At 44.5% G+C, this 15251-nt stretch overlaps 1 protein-coding gene across 1 annotated transcript in view; it reads left to right on the top strand.

Moving 5' to 3' along the window:
- Positions 1 to 15251, top strand: part of LOC127432113 (neuropeptide FF receptor 2-like) — a 37863-nt gene that overhangs the window by 7654 nt on the left and 14958 nt on the right. Inside the window, exon 2 of the mRNA XM_051682927.1 lies at positions 4071 to 4432. Coding sequence (XP_051538887.1) covers positions 4078 to 4432 — 355 coding nt within the window. The 5' untranslated portion in view covers positions 4071 to 4077. The remainder of the gene's footprint in view (positions 1 to 4070; positions 4433 to 15251) is intronic.

Below are 15251 nucleotides of genomic sequence, written 5' to 3'. Positions count from 1 at the left end.
GGTCTTTTGTCACCACCTGCTGGCTAAAATCTGCGTTGTCACAAAAATATATGTAAGAGACACATCTAGCTTTTTACACATCTGCACTGATCTTACTCTTTAGTTTAGAACGGCACGAACACAAGTTATACAAACATAGTGGAGCATCCGAGTGCTGATGTTCTGAGACATCAGTACAAATGGAAAGTCTCTCGTCCAATTAGATTTGAGGACCGGAACTAACTGTTGTATGTACTATAATAAACTCAGCAAAAAAAGAAACGTCCTCTCAATTTCAGCTGCATTTATTTTCAGCAAACTTAACGTGTAAATATTTGTATGAACATAAAAAGATTTAACAACTAAGACATAAACTGAACAAGTTTTACAGACATGTGACTAACAGAAATGGAATAATGTGAATAACAAAAGGGGTGGGTGTGGCCACCAGCTGCATTGAGTACTGCAGTGCATCTCCTCCTCATGGACTGCACCAGATTTGCCAGTTCTTGCTGTGAGATGTTACCCCACTCTTCCACCAAGGCACTTGCAAGTTCCCAGACATTTCTGGGGGGAATGGCTCTAGCCCTCACCCTCCGATCCAACAGGTCCAAGACGTGCTCAATGGGATTGAGATCCGTGCTCTTCGCTGGCCATGGCAGAACACTGACATTCCTGTCTTGCAGGAAATCATGCACAGAAAGAGCAGTATGGCTGGTGGTATTGTCATGCTGGAGGGTCATGTCAGGATGAGCCTGCAGGAAGGGTACCACATGAGGGAGGAGGATGTCTTCCCTGTAACGCACAGTGTTGAGATTGCCTGCAGTGACAAAAAGCTCAGTCCGATGATGCTGTGACACACCGCCCCAGACCATGAAGGACCCTCCACCTCCAAATTGATCCCGCTCCAGAGTACAGGCCTCGGTGTAATGCTCATTCCTTCGACGATAAACGTGAGTCCGAACATCACCTCTGGTGAGACAAAACCACGACTCGTCAGTGAAGAACACTTTTTGCCAGTCCTGTCTGGTCCAGCGAAGGTGGGTTTGTGCCCATAGGCGACGTTGTTGCCGGTGATGTCTGGTAAGGACCTGCCTTACAACAGGCCTACAAGCCCTCAGTCTAGCCTCTCTCAGCCTATTGTGGACAGTCTGAGCACTGATGGAGGTATTGTGCGTTCCTGGTGTAACTCGGGCAGTTGTTGTTGCCATCCTGTCCCTGTCCCGCAGGTGTGATATTCAGATGTACCGATCCTGTTGCAGGTGTTGTTACACGTGGTTTGCCACTGCGAGGACGATCAGCTGTCCTTTCTGTCTCCCTGTAGTGCTGTCTTAGGTGTCTCACAGTACGGACATTGCAATTTATTGCCCTGGCCACATCTGCAGTCCTCATGCCTCCATACAGAATGCCTAAGGCAGGTTCACGCAGATGAGCAGGGACCCTGGGATTCTTTCTTTTGGTGTTTTTCAGAGTCAGTAGAAATGTCTCTTTAGTGTCCTAAGTTTTTATAACTGTGACCATAATTGCATACCATCTGTAAGCTGTTAGTGTCTTAACCACCGTTCCACAGGTGCTTGTTCATTAATTATTTATGGTTCATTGAACAAGCATGGAAAACATTGTTTAAACCTTTTACAATAAAAATCTGTAAAGTTATTTGGATTTTTACAAAATTATCTTTAAAATACGGTGTCCTGAAAAAGGGGTTTCTTTTTTTCTGAGTTTACTATATTAAACTTAACCATGACCTCTCAATAACTGAGACACTAGTTTATTTGCACTTCTAGAAAAAAGTTGAAAAATGATTAAAATCTTGAAAAAGTCAAAGAAAATGGTGAAGAAATGCTGACTTGTTACAGCACCTAAATTACACACTTTCCCTTGTAATTTAATGTACATTTTAACCTACCATCTGCATATTGGGGAAAAAAGTTCCCGGACACGTTATTAGTCTGACCCAGGGGTGCTCACACTTTTATGGCATGAGATCTATACTTTTTCATAATGCTATTACAGTAAGATCTACTGTGCACAATTTAAAAATACATTGTAGACAGTGTTGTCAAGATACCAACATTTCAGTAGTAGGAACCAGTACCAGTGAAAATGTATGATTATCGATGCAAAAACTATTACTGACTAATTTGTTAACTGGGAAAACGTTGTTTCAAGTTCTCAAGTAAATATTCAAGACAAGGAAACAGTCAGTAATAAAATAACTACGAAAAAAAAACAGTGCTTAAAATTTCTAACAGCAGTATCAAGTATTCAAGTAAACATTCTTACATTCTCGTGGATTACAGGTCTTCACTGTATGATTATAAAACATTAATATTTTATTTTAAAGCTACTAAAGCTATCCAGCCAAGAGCAATGGATGGTTTTCTTGTTATTGTTGTTTATATTACAGTTTTTCTGAATTGCTAAAACACTAAACCACATTCTCTGAACCAAATGCTCAGTGTAAACCCATTTGTCGAATCAATCACTCTTTTTGCAAAACTTTAAACACATTGTCACTCACTAAAACACATTTTGCACTGTGATGCACTTGTGTTGCAAAAAGGTAAACACGGCCGGCAAAAGTTAGTGCCATCATTTGCGCTCCCGCAGCTCTGTGCGCGTTTAGAGAGAATCGTTATACACTTTTTAAAATAATAATAATTAAACACACACACACATACACACACACACAAACACACACACACACAAACAATTCACTCAGTGGTGCTGCGGTATCATGTTATTAGGTTGAAAAAGTTTGGGGTCAAAAGCCTACTCATTGTACTGGCAGCCATACACATCATTATTTTAGGTGGGCATACGCAAAATCCTAAGAAAGAGAAGTGGGCATATGGCGTATGCCCTACACTACTGATGCTATGTCAAAATAGACTATAAATAGCTGATTAATGGTCATTTAAATGTACATATCAAATGCTAATTAAGAGTTATAAAGACAGACTTCAAGGCTATTACAAAGTTCTGCTGTGCATTTTAATCCTGTACTGCACTGATAAGTTTAAAAGATCAAAGTTAAAGAAGAATTTTGTTGATTTGTCTCTTTTGTCAAAATTTGAAATTTGTCTTCAGTTTAAGTCCGCTTGACTCAGCTGGAGAACAAATTAATTCATATTAATAAATGCAGCCTATCTGAAGATTCTGCCTCTGTATTAGTCAGAGATAAAACATTTTTAATGAAAAACAGCATGCAGAAACCCATAACAAACTAGGGAGCCATTTGTTTTTCTATGTATTATAAACCTTTGTTCACTGGCAGCATTGTAAGGTCTGTTTCTTAACCTCCCCCAGGCAAAGCCTCTAAAAATATTAAGCCCTATGCCATATTTATTCAAAGTCTTACTCAGAGAGAAACGGAGCTTGCTTGCCACCTAGATCTGTAACCAGGACCCACATGATGGGATTTTCCTTACAAGAAGTGACGTCACTTTAAATCATTCATAACTTTCCCATTTTAGCCAAACAAAGACCAAGCACAGATAACCATACACATGGCACTTCTGTTAGATAATGTATATATATATATATATATATATATATATATGTATATACACACGTTACATTATTTATATATATATATATACACACACACACATTACATTATATATAAAGGGTTTATACAATAAAAAACAAGCTGCATGTTAATGTGCTGTACTGCGCAAAAAACATAATGGAGTGGAATACAAATCAATGTCTGAATGGTGTACACATTTTGGCTCATTGTAATATTTGCTATATAATGTATCTTGATGGAATATGAAAATTTGGCAGAAGGAATAGTTGTGGTGTAAATATTTTTCTCACTATAATATGAGCAATATGACTGAGGGCTCTGTCATATATTGTTTCGCAAGTGTTGTTTTGCCATATGCCTTTGTCATATGTTGTTTTGCCAGTACCAGCATTATATGCTGGATAATTACTTATTTTTTCAAAAGTAAAGATCATCTTGTTTTACATACTTTCCTATGTGGTCTGTTTTCTTCTCACGTGCATATTTTGAAATGCAGAAAAGGGAAATGTGTTCCATTATTTTTGCTATTTCACCTACTCCCTTTCTCGCTCCACAGGAATACAATGGCACTGAAACTATTGGACCCCAACTCTACCGTATCGTCTATGTTCTTCTCCTCTCTGGAGAATGTCCATAACGTCTCTGTGAACTCCACCTCCTCTCATCCATATTATTATCCAAACATTACCTATGTGGACTTTTACCTGCATGAGCCTTTAGTGTCAGCTATCTTTATTGCATCCTACCTCCTCATCTTTATTGTTTGCATGGTGGGAAATGGAGTGGTGTGCTTCATCGTGCTAAGGAGCAAGAACATGCGTACAGTCACCAATCTATTCATTCTCAACCTGGCCATCAGTGACCTGCTGGTTGGCATCTTCTGCATGCCCACAACATTGGTGGACAACATTATCACAGGTAAGAGCCATCTTGCAATCGTGATCAAAATGTCTTGTGTTAAAATGGGGCAAACAGTATCTACAGTATGTTGGTTGAATAAGTGAACCTTCAAAAATCAATTTTGCTACATATTGAACTGACAGATACAGTTAATATTATTCTGCATGGAGACCACTGTCTATGAATAATTGCCTCTGTATATTTAAGGAGTACCTCTGTAGTTATTATGACCTCTTCATCTGTTTATTGTCCCATGGTAGATGGCTATACAGTACCTAAAACAATTGCCATGTCATTTTATTTGTATAGATCTTTCACAAAACACATAGTTTCAAAGCAGCTTTACAAAAAATATGCTGTATCAGAAAATGGAGCTGTAATGTCTGTAAAGTCAAAATTGTGTGGTTTGATGAAAAACGTGATTGTAGATTATGCCTTTAAAATATGATTTGTCAGTGAGCAAGCCAAAGGCGACAGTGGCAAGGAACACAAAACTCCATAAGATGTTACGTAATGGAGAAAAATAACCTTTGGAGAAACCAGGCTCACCAGGTGAGCCAGTTCCCCGCTGGCTAAACAGTACAAATATTACGTCAATATTAGTTATCTATGTGTAGTACAAGTCATGGTTTTAATGAGTACATTTTGAATGAACTGTAAGATTATAACTTAATGTATTTGAAGTCCATCTTGAATTAACTGCAGAAAAGCACATAGATGCATTGTCCTTTGTTATTTGGCTGATGAAGGCTTTAGTTGGCTTTCATTTATTGTATTACATTTTAAGAGAGTGTAGGCCATCCTATGACCAAGATGATGTAGTCAGAGATCAGTGAGGTGCATTGCAATCCAGCTGGAAGCTTGTGGCAGTTCATTTCGGTCCAGTCCATCTCAGTTCTTGGGAATTTTGGGGGAATGGTGACTTGGTCCATCATTTAGAGGCATTTTGACCCAGAAACATATTTAGAATTTTATGCACTAAAGTAAGAAAAGAAAGTCTCAGATAGGATTGCTTTTGTCACGTTCAGGGTTCTTAGATTTTTAACTGGTTTAAAATCAAATGGCATTGAACTTGTCTAATTATTGTATTTAAATATGCACACCAGAGCAAAAGGGAATGTAAGATCCATGAAAAATGAGAAGGAGATGGCTGTTCCATAAAGGAGTTTTATTTTATATTTAGTAGGTCAAGCATTACATTTGAACTCGGTAAAGTGAGAGCAGCTAAAACTCAAACGACACAAAAACAGAAACTCAAACCACCCTCCTCAGTGTATCAGGGTACTTAAAAGGGCATATACTCTTTTTGCTAGCTGCTCAATACATTACACCCCTTTCCCTAGTCCATAAACTCCAAAAACCGTAGTGAAGGATGGCACTTTCTTGTGGGGTACTTCTGGAGGGAGGTGGGCCCTGGCACATTCACAATCCCAACAGAATTTCCTTGAAGGCTGTCAACAGGGGCCTTCTCAGCTGTTGCAGGTTGGAAAGATACATGCACTGGTGTTTCAGGCATTACAGTCTCAGGCAAAAGTGGTCATTTGGCTCTTGTGATGCCATGGTAACAAAGGGAACGACTCTTCCCTGTAGCTGATGAACATTTTGTTGGTACGTTTGTCCGTCATTCGCCCGAACTCTTATGAAACCGACCTATAGCATCCACAATGACACCAGGCATCCATTTAGAGCCCCTGCCATAACTCCTCATGTACACAGTGTCATTTGGTTGGAAACTCCTGACACAGCCATGTCATTTCTCAGCATTCAGTTCTTGTTTGCTGTGCATGTCATTTTCATTGTCAGGGTGAAGTCGGTCCAGGGTAGTGTTTATGTGTTGATTCATAAGAAGCTCAGCAGGACACTTTCCAGTTGATGAATTTGGCGTGACATGCTGTGACAGCAAAAATCTGGCAAGCCGTGTCTGCCAGTCACCTTTACTGAGGCAGGACAGAGCATCTTTGATTGTTTGAACCATGCGTTCGGCTTGTCCATTTGAACTAGGGTGATGGGGGCAGTGGTTACATGTCGGATGCCATTACACTTGGCAAACTCCTGGAACTCTGCAGAGGTGAAGGAAGTACCATTATCTAAAACAATGACATCAGGCAAACCATGTGTCGCAAAGATGAGCCTCAGTGTGTTAACGACTGCCAAGGATGACATGGAAGTCATCAGAGACACTTCCAACCACTTGCTGTGTGAGTCAACCACTATGAGAAATGTTTTGCCTTGGAAGGGGCCTGCATCATATGTCTTTTAACAGTATCCTTTACATCCATATCCATGCCCGGCCACCACAAAAAAAACTCCTAGTGAGGCCTTTCATGTGCACAATACCAGGATGTGCATCATGCAACATAGCAAGAACCTCCTCCCTCCCCAGGTTGGGAACAACCACACAAATTCCCAATAACAAACAGTTCTTATGTGCAGACAGAGTGCCGACGAGTGACAAAGGGTTTAAAACAGAAGTCCATGGCATTGGCTGGCCAACCGTGTAGAACCCATCGCAGTACTTGTGACAGGACAGGATCTTTCAGTGTAAGGGCAGAAATTCTTGCAGCATGCATGGGGCGTCTGGCACCATTTCCAGCAACAGAACGTCCAAGGGTGGTGGTGAAATTGTTACAGGTGCAGGCAGGGGCTAGCGGCTGAAAGCATCAGAATTTTCCATTTGTTTGCCAGGTCTGTAGCACAACTCATAGTCGTAAGCCCCAAGAATCACACTCCAGTGTAACATGCGTGGTGATAGAACTGAAGGCATTGGCTTAGAGTGGTTCAGTAGGCCCAGTAAGGGTGGCCTGCAAGATATTGGTGACATTTTTTGACAGCGAAGATGATCGCCAATGCCTCCTTGTCAATTTGGGCAAAATTTATTTCTGTGGAAGACATAGTTCTTGAAGCAAAACAAATGGACCTCTCCCAGCCATCACACTCCATATGGAACAGAAAGGCCCCAAGGCCATAAGGTGAGGCATCACAGACCAGTACCAGAGGTTTCTTCTCATCATAATGCATCAACACCTTATCAGTTTGCAGCAACTGCTTTGCCTGAGCATAAGCCATTTTGTACATGGCTTCCCACTGCCATGTACGTAGCAGACAAGGATGCGATGTAATGGATTTAGAATGGTGGCCTTGTCGGGTAGAAAACAGCTATAAAATTTAAGCAGTCCCAAGATTTCCTGAAGGACTGTTTTGTTCAGAGGAGGCAGTGCTTTCTAGATAGCCTCAACTTTTTCACGGGCCGTTTTGACACTGTCCTTACCCACCTAAAACCCCAGAAATTTGACCTGACCGATTGCAAAAATGCTCTTCTCTCTCTGCAGCTGTAGTCTAGCTTCGGCAAAGCATTCCAATACGGCACGTAGCCGTGTGTTGTGGTATAATATTGTTTTGCCTGAAATCAGGATGTCATCCAAATATGGCTGAACCCCAGGAATTCCAGTAAGCAAGGAGCCCTTGAACCTCTGAAATATTGACACAGCCGTTAACACCCCAAACTGCAATCGACAGGGGTGGAAAAGGCCAAGGCGAGTGTTATTAGTCAGTAGGTCTGCTGCTTTGTTATCCAGTGGAAGCTGTTGGTAGGCTTGTTTCAAATCAAGCTTAGAGAAAACTATTCCCCCTGCCAGCTTTGAGAACAGTTCAGACACAGTAGGAATGGGGTAACATCAGGCTTAATGACTATTTACAGTGGAGTGATAGTCACCACAAATGCTCAAGCCCCCATCTTTTTTTTGCTACTGTCACCAACTTGTCAAGTTCTTCATCAAGCTTCGGGCATAGAGCAAAGGGGACTGGGCACTTTTTTGGGTTAACAGGGTTGCTGTAGGATTAATGTCAATGGAAATTGGGGGTCCCAGCAAACCCCAGTGTCTTGGAAGACCTCAGCATATTCAGTCAGAATTGACTCCACCGACTGCAGCTGCACCTTGTGCACTCCCTCCACTCATATACCCTACCAGTCAAAAGTTTTGAAACACTTGACTGAAATGTTTCTCATGATCTTAATTTTTTTTTGATCTGAAGGCAAATGCTTAAATGTTTGAAATTAGTTTTGTAGACAAAAATATAATTGTGCCACCATATCAATTTATTTCATTATAAAACTAAAATTTAATTTAAAAAAAAAAAAAAAAAAAAAAAACATTTTTGAAATTGATGACTTGGACCAAATAATAAAGAAAAGCAGCCAATAAGTGCCCAACATAGGCGGGAACTCCTTCAATACTGTTTAAAATGCATCCCAAGGTGATACCTCAAGAAGCTGCTTGAGAAAATGTCAAGAGTACATGTCTGCAAATTCTAGGCAAAGGGTGGCTACTTTGAAGATGATAAAATATAACATAGTTTTTATTTATTTTGGATTTTGTTTAGTCACACCATAATTCCCATAGTTCCATTTATGTTATTCCATCATTTTGATGACTTTACTATTATTATAAAATGTAAAAAAAAAAAAAAAGTGTTTCAAAACTTTTGACCGGTAGTGTACCTAAAGCATCAAACCAGTCTCTTCCCAATAGGCTTGTGCCATGGCCTGGATTACAAAAAAGGGTGTTTTGTGTCCCCTTATAGAGTACTTCCACAAATATTTTTCTTTTCACTTCCAGAGTTGATTGTGACCACTGGCTTAATACTCCATTGTCTTGATGTATCTCAGGGGGTTGAGCTGGCCACAGTGTGTGATAGGTGTGCTCACTGATCAAGGAGCACGCCACTCCTGAATCCACTTCCATTGTGTGTGCTTTTTTGTTTAGAATGACAGTGGCCATACAGTATATGGTCTCTTCCCCAAGCCTGGCTCATTACTGGTATTGTAAATGGAGTAGTCATCCTGGTCTTTGTGTGTTATGATATTTGTGTGCTGTTCTGCTCTGGAAACAGTTGTACCAGTATTGTACCTAGTCTTTTTAAGTATACATGTGCAATGTGCCCCCTTTTTTACAGTAATGGCATACTGCAGTGGCAAACTTACAAGTTTGTGGGCTGTGCTGGCTGCCACATCTGAAGCATGGCCTGTCACTTTTTTGCTGTCACTCTTTTTAAAGGCTGGGTTTTGAGCTGTGTAATGAACATCATCCTCGGGAGGTGATTCATGTTGTTGTGGACGAAGTAGGCAAGCATTTAACATTGCTGTTTCAGCAGCTAGTGCCCTTTTCTCTGTCTCTTTAAATGTGAGTTTAGGTTCAGCAAGCAAACAATGTTGGAGCGCTTCATCCAAAACGCCACACACAATCCGAACACGCAGCATAGCTTCCGGCTGGTCACTGAAAGAATTTAAAGGGGCCTATACTCTTTTTACTAGCTGCTCAATACAATACAGGGAAAAAACTGTCTTACCGTTTATCAAGCGCTGAAACTTTGCTCAGTAAAAAACAACCTGGAATCATGTTTAATGGTCACATGAAGTCTATTTTTGCAACCTGAACTTCTTCAGAAAACAGCACAACAAATAAAACACAAAGCAGGTGTTTTGAGATGCGTTTATGAAACTAAAGTTCTTTTTAACTTTACTTGGCAGCTAAAAATGCGGCGAATTTCTCATCATGCTTCTGTCAACAATATATTTTAAGTAGAATTGTTTAATTATCCTCATGATGCACATTTTTTCTCTTTATGGATTAAAAAGCACCTCATACATTTTTGTCAAAACAATTTTTTATGAGATTAACACTGCCTCTGAACGTGTAGCCTATTCAGTATGACTGGAAACATCATAACCATCAGATCCTCTCAAAAACTGGATGTTTTTTTGTTTTGTTTTTTCCTGCCGAAAAGATTAAAAACATCTGACAATTAAACAGCCATGGTAGAACTGAACATCCACTTAATTGCTGTCCATCTGTTTATTTAGTCTTGTTGAATCTTTGAGTTTAGTTATATTAACAGATTTTGACACTTTGGAATATTTTTAGCTGTTGATGTTTACATACCCGATGTATAAGATAACAGACAGACATTTTAAAACCAATGCAAACTGTTTTTTAGTTTTGTATTATGGCATTGTAAAAGAAGAGGCGAGGAGCAGTTTTTCCTTCTTCAGGTGAGGCTTTATTTTCCCCTCTTGGCAACACCACTTTACAGTTTACCTTCACACACTAAACTGACACTAACACACACTGCTTTCATAAATAAACTTTCACTACTAGAAAAATCCTTGCTCTGGCTCGGCTCTGTCGTATCCAGTCTCTCTATCGACTGAGTGTTGTGTCGCTCTATTTATGCCGCTCTCCCCGTGCTCACTGAAATTAGAGACAGGTGTTAGACATAATTTAGCTCAGGTGTAAGCGCCCTTACCGCTTTCTCTCTCCGGAGAGATGCTTGACCACGCCCCCACTGCCACATATCCCCACCGCCCGACTCAGGCCGGGGCGGCATCCGGCCTGCCTACCACAACCCCCCCATTCCTGGAAAGGAAGTCGGCGACAGCCATCTGCGCCCCCGGTCTGTGGACCACCTTGAACTTAAACGGCTGAAGAGCCAGATACCAACGGGTGATCCGGGCGTTAGTATCTTTCATGCGGTGGAGCCACTGGAGTGGGGCGTGATCCGAGCAGAGGGTGAAGGCCCGCCCCAGCAGGTAGTATCGGAGAGTGAGGACCGCCCACATGATGGCGAGACACTCCTTTTCCACGGTGCTGTACTTAGTTTCCCTTAACGAGAGCTTATGGCTAATGTATAGCACCGGGCGTTCCTCCCCCTCCACCACCTGCGACAGTACGGCCCCTAGCCCCCTGTCTGAAGCATCTGTCTGTAAAACAAAAGGGAGAGAGAAGTCAGGTGAATGTAACAGCAGCCCCCCGCAAAGTGCGGCTTTAACTTGCGTGAACGCCCGTTGACACTGCTCCGTCCACTGGACCGGATCTGGAGCTCCCTTTTTAGTGAGATCAGTCAGCGGGCTGGTGACGTCCGAATAATTAGGCACGAACCTTCTATAATAGCCAGCCAGCCCCAGGAACTGTCTCACCCCCTTTTTGGTCTTGGGTCTCGGGCAGGTCGCAATCGCCGCTGTCTTGTCAATTTGGGGACGCACCTGCCCATGGCCCAAGTGGAACCCCAGATACCGTACCTCCACCCGTCCAATCGCGCAGTTCTTCGGGTTTGCTGTGAGTCCCGCTCGGCGCAGCGATCTCAGAACCGCCCTCAGATGTTGCATATGCCACTGCCAATCATTGCTATAAATGATGATGTCATCTAAATAGGCAGCGGCGTAAGCTGAATGCGGCCTGAGGATTCGGTCCATGAGATGCTGAAACGTAGCCGGGGCTCCAAACAAACCGAACAGAAGTGTCACAAATTGGTGTAATCCAAACGGTGTGGAGAAGGCGGTTTTCTCACGGGAAATTGGTGTCAAGGGGATCTGCCAATAACCCTTCGTCAAATCCAATGTCGAATAAAAATGAGCAGTGCCCAACCGATCGAGCAACTCATCAACGCGAGGCATTGGATATGCATCAAATTTAGACACCGCGTTGACTTTCCTGTAATCCACACGGAATCCCACAGATCCGTCGCTCTTAGGCACTAGAACAACTGGACTGGACCAATCGCTGTGGGATTCTTCTATTACCCCCATATCAAGCATCACATCCAATTCTTCCCGAACAATTTTCTTTTTGTGTTCGGGTAGTCGATAGGGGCGGCTACATACCACCACCCCCGGCTCGGTCTCAATGTGGTGACGGATGAGGTTTGTACGTCCCGGTAGAGGGGAGAACATATCTGCAAAGTCCTGTTGCAACTTAGCAACCTCCGCGAGTTGGCTCGGTGAGAGGTGGTCTCCGCAAGTGACCGGGGTGAACTGTTTATGTTTTGAACTCACCTCCGGTCCGAGCTCCGCCTTCCCGGGAACCACCGTAGCCAACGTCACGGGGACCGCCTCCCTCCACAATTTTAGGAGATTGAGGTGGTATATTTGACGTGCGCCCCCTCTATCGGTTCATTTAACCTCATAATCGAGATCTCCCACTCGTCGTGTGACCTTAAAGGGTCCTTGCCACTTGGTGAGTAATTTAGAGCTCGATGTGGGAAGCAATACAAGCACTTTATCTCCCGGTGCAAATTCCCTTAGCTGAGTTCCCCTGTCATACAGTCAGCACTGTCGTTCTTGAGCTTGGAGCAAATTCTCCTGTGTTAGTTGCCCCAAGGTGTGGAGTTTTGCTCTAAGATCAAGAACGTACTGAATTTCATTTTTACTGTTGTAAGGTCCTTCCTCCCAGGCCTCTCACATTACATCAAGCACGCCGCGTGGGCGTCGCCCATACAGCAGCTCGAATGGGGAGAAGCCAGTGGAGGCTTGCGGGACCTCTCGTACTGCAAATAACAGGGGGTCGAGCCATTTATCCCAATTTCTAGAATCATCATGCATGAACTTACGAATCAGGTTTTTGAGGGTTTTATTAAATCGTTCCACCAGGCCATCCGTTTGAGGATGGTATACACTGGTGCGAATCGATTTAATATTTAATAACTCGTACAGTTCGCGTAGTGTTTGTGACATAAATGTTGTGCCTTGATCGGTGAGGATTTCTTTCGGAATCCCCACCCGGGAGATTATTTTGAAGAGTGCCTCCGCAACACTGCGTGCTGAGATGTTGCGAAGAGGCACTGCTTCCGGATGTCGCGTTGCATAGTCCACTAGGACCAATACAAAGCGATGTCCGCGTGCTGACCGTTCTAATGGCCCGACGAGGTCCATTCCAATTCTCTCAAAGGGGACCTCGATCAGAGGGAGAGGGCGCAATGGCGCTTTTGGGGTGGCCGGTGGGTTAACCAGCTGGCATTCGCGGCATGCCGCACACCACCTGCGGACATCGCCACCAATGCCTGGCCAATAGAAACGGGCTATTAGGCGGTTCAGTGTTTTCCTTTCTCCTAGATGACCTGCCATGGGATTATAATGAGCCGCCTGGAATACCATTTCCCGACGGCTCCTTGGAATCAAAAGTTGGGTTGTATCCTCTTTGGTCCGAGTGTCCTGTGTCACTCGATACAACTGCTCATTTATAATTGCAAAATAGGGGTATGAAAGTGCGATGTCAGGCTGGAGTCATTGACCATCGATGACTCTCACTTGGTCAATGGCGTGTTTGAGGGTTTCGTCTCGCGACTGCTCCAAAGGGAAATCCCCATCAGGGAATTCCCTGAGAAGGGGAGGGGCTGCAGCCTCTCCCCCTCTCTCGTCATCATGATGTGGAGCTGTCGAGGACGGCCCCGGCTCCGCCTCCCCTGCCAGAGCATCGCACAACACACATCTCCCTATTTTCACACAGGACCCATCCGCGCAAATTCCCTTTAATAAAACTCTAAAATCAGGCCAATCAGTCCCCAGAATCAGCGGATGGGTGAGGCAGGAACTAACTGCAGCCTCCACTCTATGCTTTTCCCCCGAAATTTAATTGTCAGGGTCACCACCGGATACTTGTGAATATCCCCGTGTACACACTTCACCTTCACCGTTTTGGATGTGACCAATGCCTCGGGTTGAACCAGGCGTTGGTGGATAGTGGTTTGATTACACCCGGTATCCACCAACGCTTGGTGAGTACCCCCCTTGACACTTACCGGTATCCGGTACGCTCCGGCCCGGTCGGGGGCAGCCTGTGGGAGGTCAGAGACCCGCACCACCATCCCCAGCTCCATCAGAGGGCACTGATCTCGGAAGTGGCTCGGGTCTCCGCACCTCCAGCAGGCCGGCCCAGGCGCTACGCCCGCACTTGCGTCGGCGGGCGCCCCCCCCTGAGGGGGAGAGCGGCGGGGCATTGGAGTAGGGGAAGGTGTCGCCTCCCACACCCGGGGGACTGGTCTCAGGGGCTGAGTTCCTCCTCGTCTGCGTGGGGCAGGAATGGGACCTGGAGAGAGACCAGACGAGAGAGAGAGAGGGGAGGGGGAAGAAACAGAGGGAGGAGAGAAAACGTAGGAGGGATCTTCCGCCCTCGGGATCGCCGCCATGTGGTCCTCCGCAAGTCGTATGGCTTCCTCCAACGACGCCAGGCGGTGGCACTGGACCCACTCCTCCGTCCCTTTTGGCAGTCGAACTATAAACTGTTCCAGTACCACCTGGTCGATAATTCCCTGGATGTTGCGATCCCCCGCTAGCAGCCATCTTTGGCAGGCGTCACGGAGCCGCTGGGCAAAGGCAAACGGGCGGTCGGTGCTTTCCAACTTCAAGCTCCAGAAGAGTTGACGACTTTCCTCCGGAGTGCGACCAACCCGTTGCAAGATGGCTCTTTTTAGATCTCCGTAGGCCAGGAGGCTCGAGTTGTTGAGCCGCGAGCTGGGCTTCCCCGGACAATAGTGGGATCAATCGGGCTGCCCATTGGCCGAGCGGCCAGCCCCAGATCTCGGCGGTCCACTCAAACAGATCCAGGAAGGCCTCGGGGTCGTCCGCCACCCCCATTTTCTGTAATGCTGGGGGGGTAACGGCGTGGGTGTGTCCGGGGTCGCGGCTGAGGATGCCCCCTGGCCGAGGAGGCTCCAGATCGCCTGCCGGTCCTCGGCTTGAGCATGCATGAGCTCGATAAACCGGCGGTCTTGATCTTGTCGGAGCTCAAGCAGCGTTTGTTGGTGGTTCTGATGTAGGCTGGCGAGGGCTTGGAGGATCTCTGCCAACTGGGAGGACTCTACGGGACGACCTCCATCCATCTTCGACCCAAACTTCAATCCCGGGTTTCGGCACCAGTGTAAAAGAAGAGGCGAGGAGCAGTTTTTCCTTCTTCAGGTGAGGCTTTATTTTCCCCTCTTGGCGACACCACTTTACAGTTTACCTTCACACACTAAACTGACACTAACACACAGTGCTTTCATAAATAAACTTTCACTACTAGAAAAA

Source organism: Myxocyprinus asiaticus, chromosome 4, assembly GCF_019703515.2.
Source record: "Myxocyprinus asiaticus isolate MX2 ecotype Aquarium Trade chromosome 4, UBuf_Myxa_2, whole genome shotgun sequence".
NCBI lineage: Eukaryota > Metazoa > Chordata > Actinopteri > Cypriniformes > Catostomidae > Myxocyprinus > Myxocyprinus asiaticus.
This window is presented reverse-complemented; position numbering and strand designations above follow the sequence as displayed.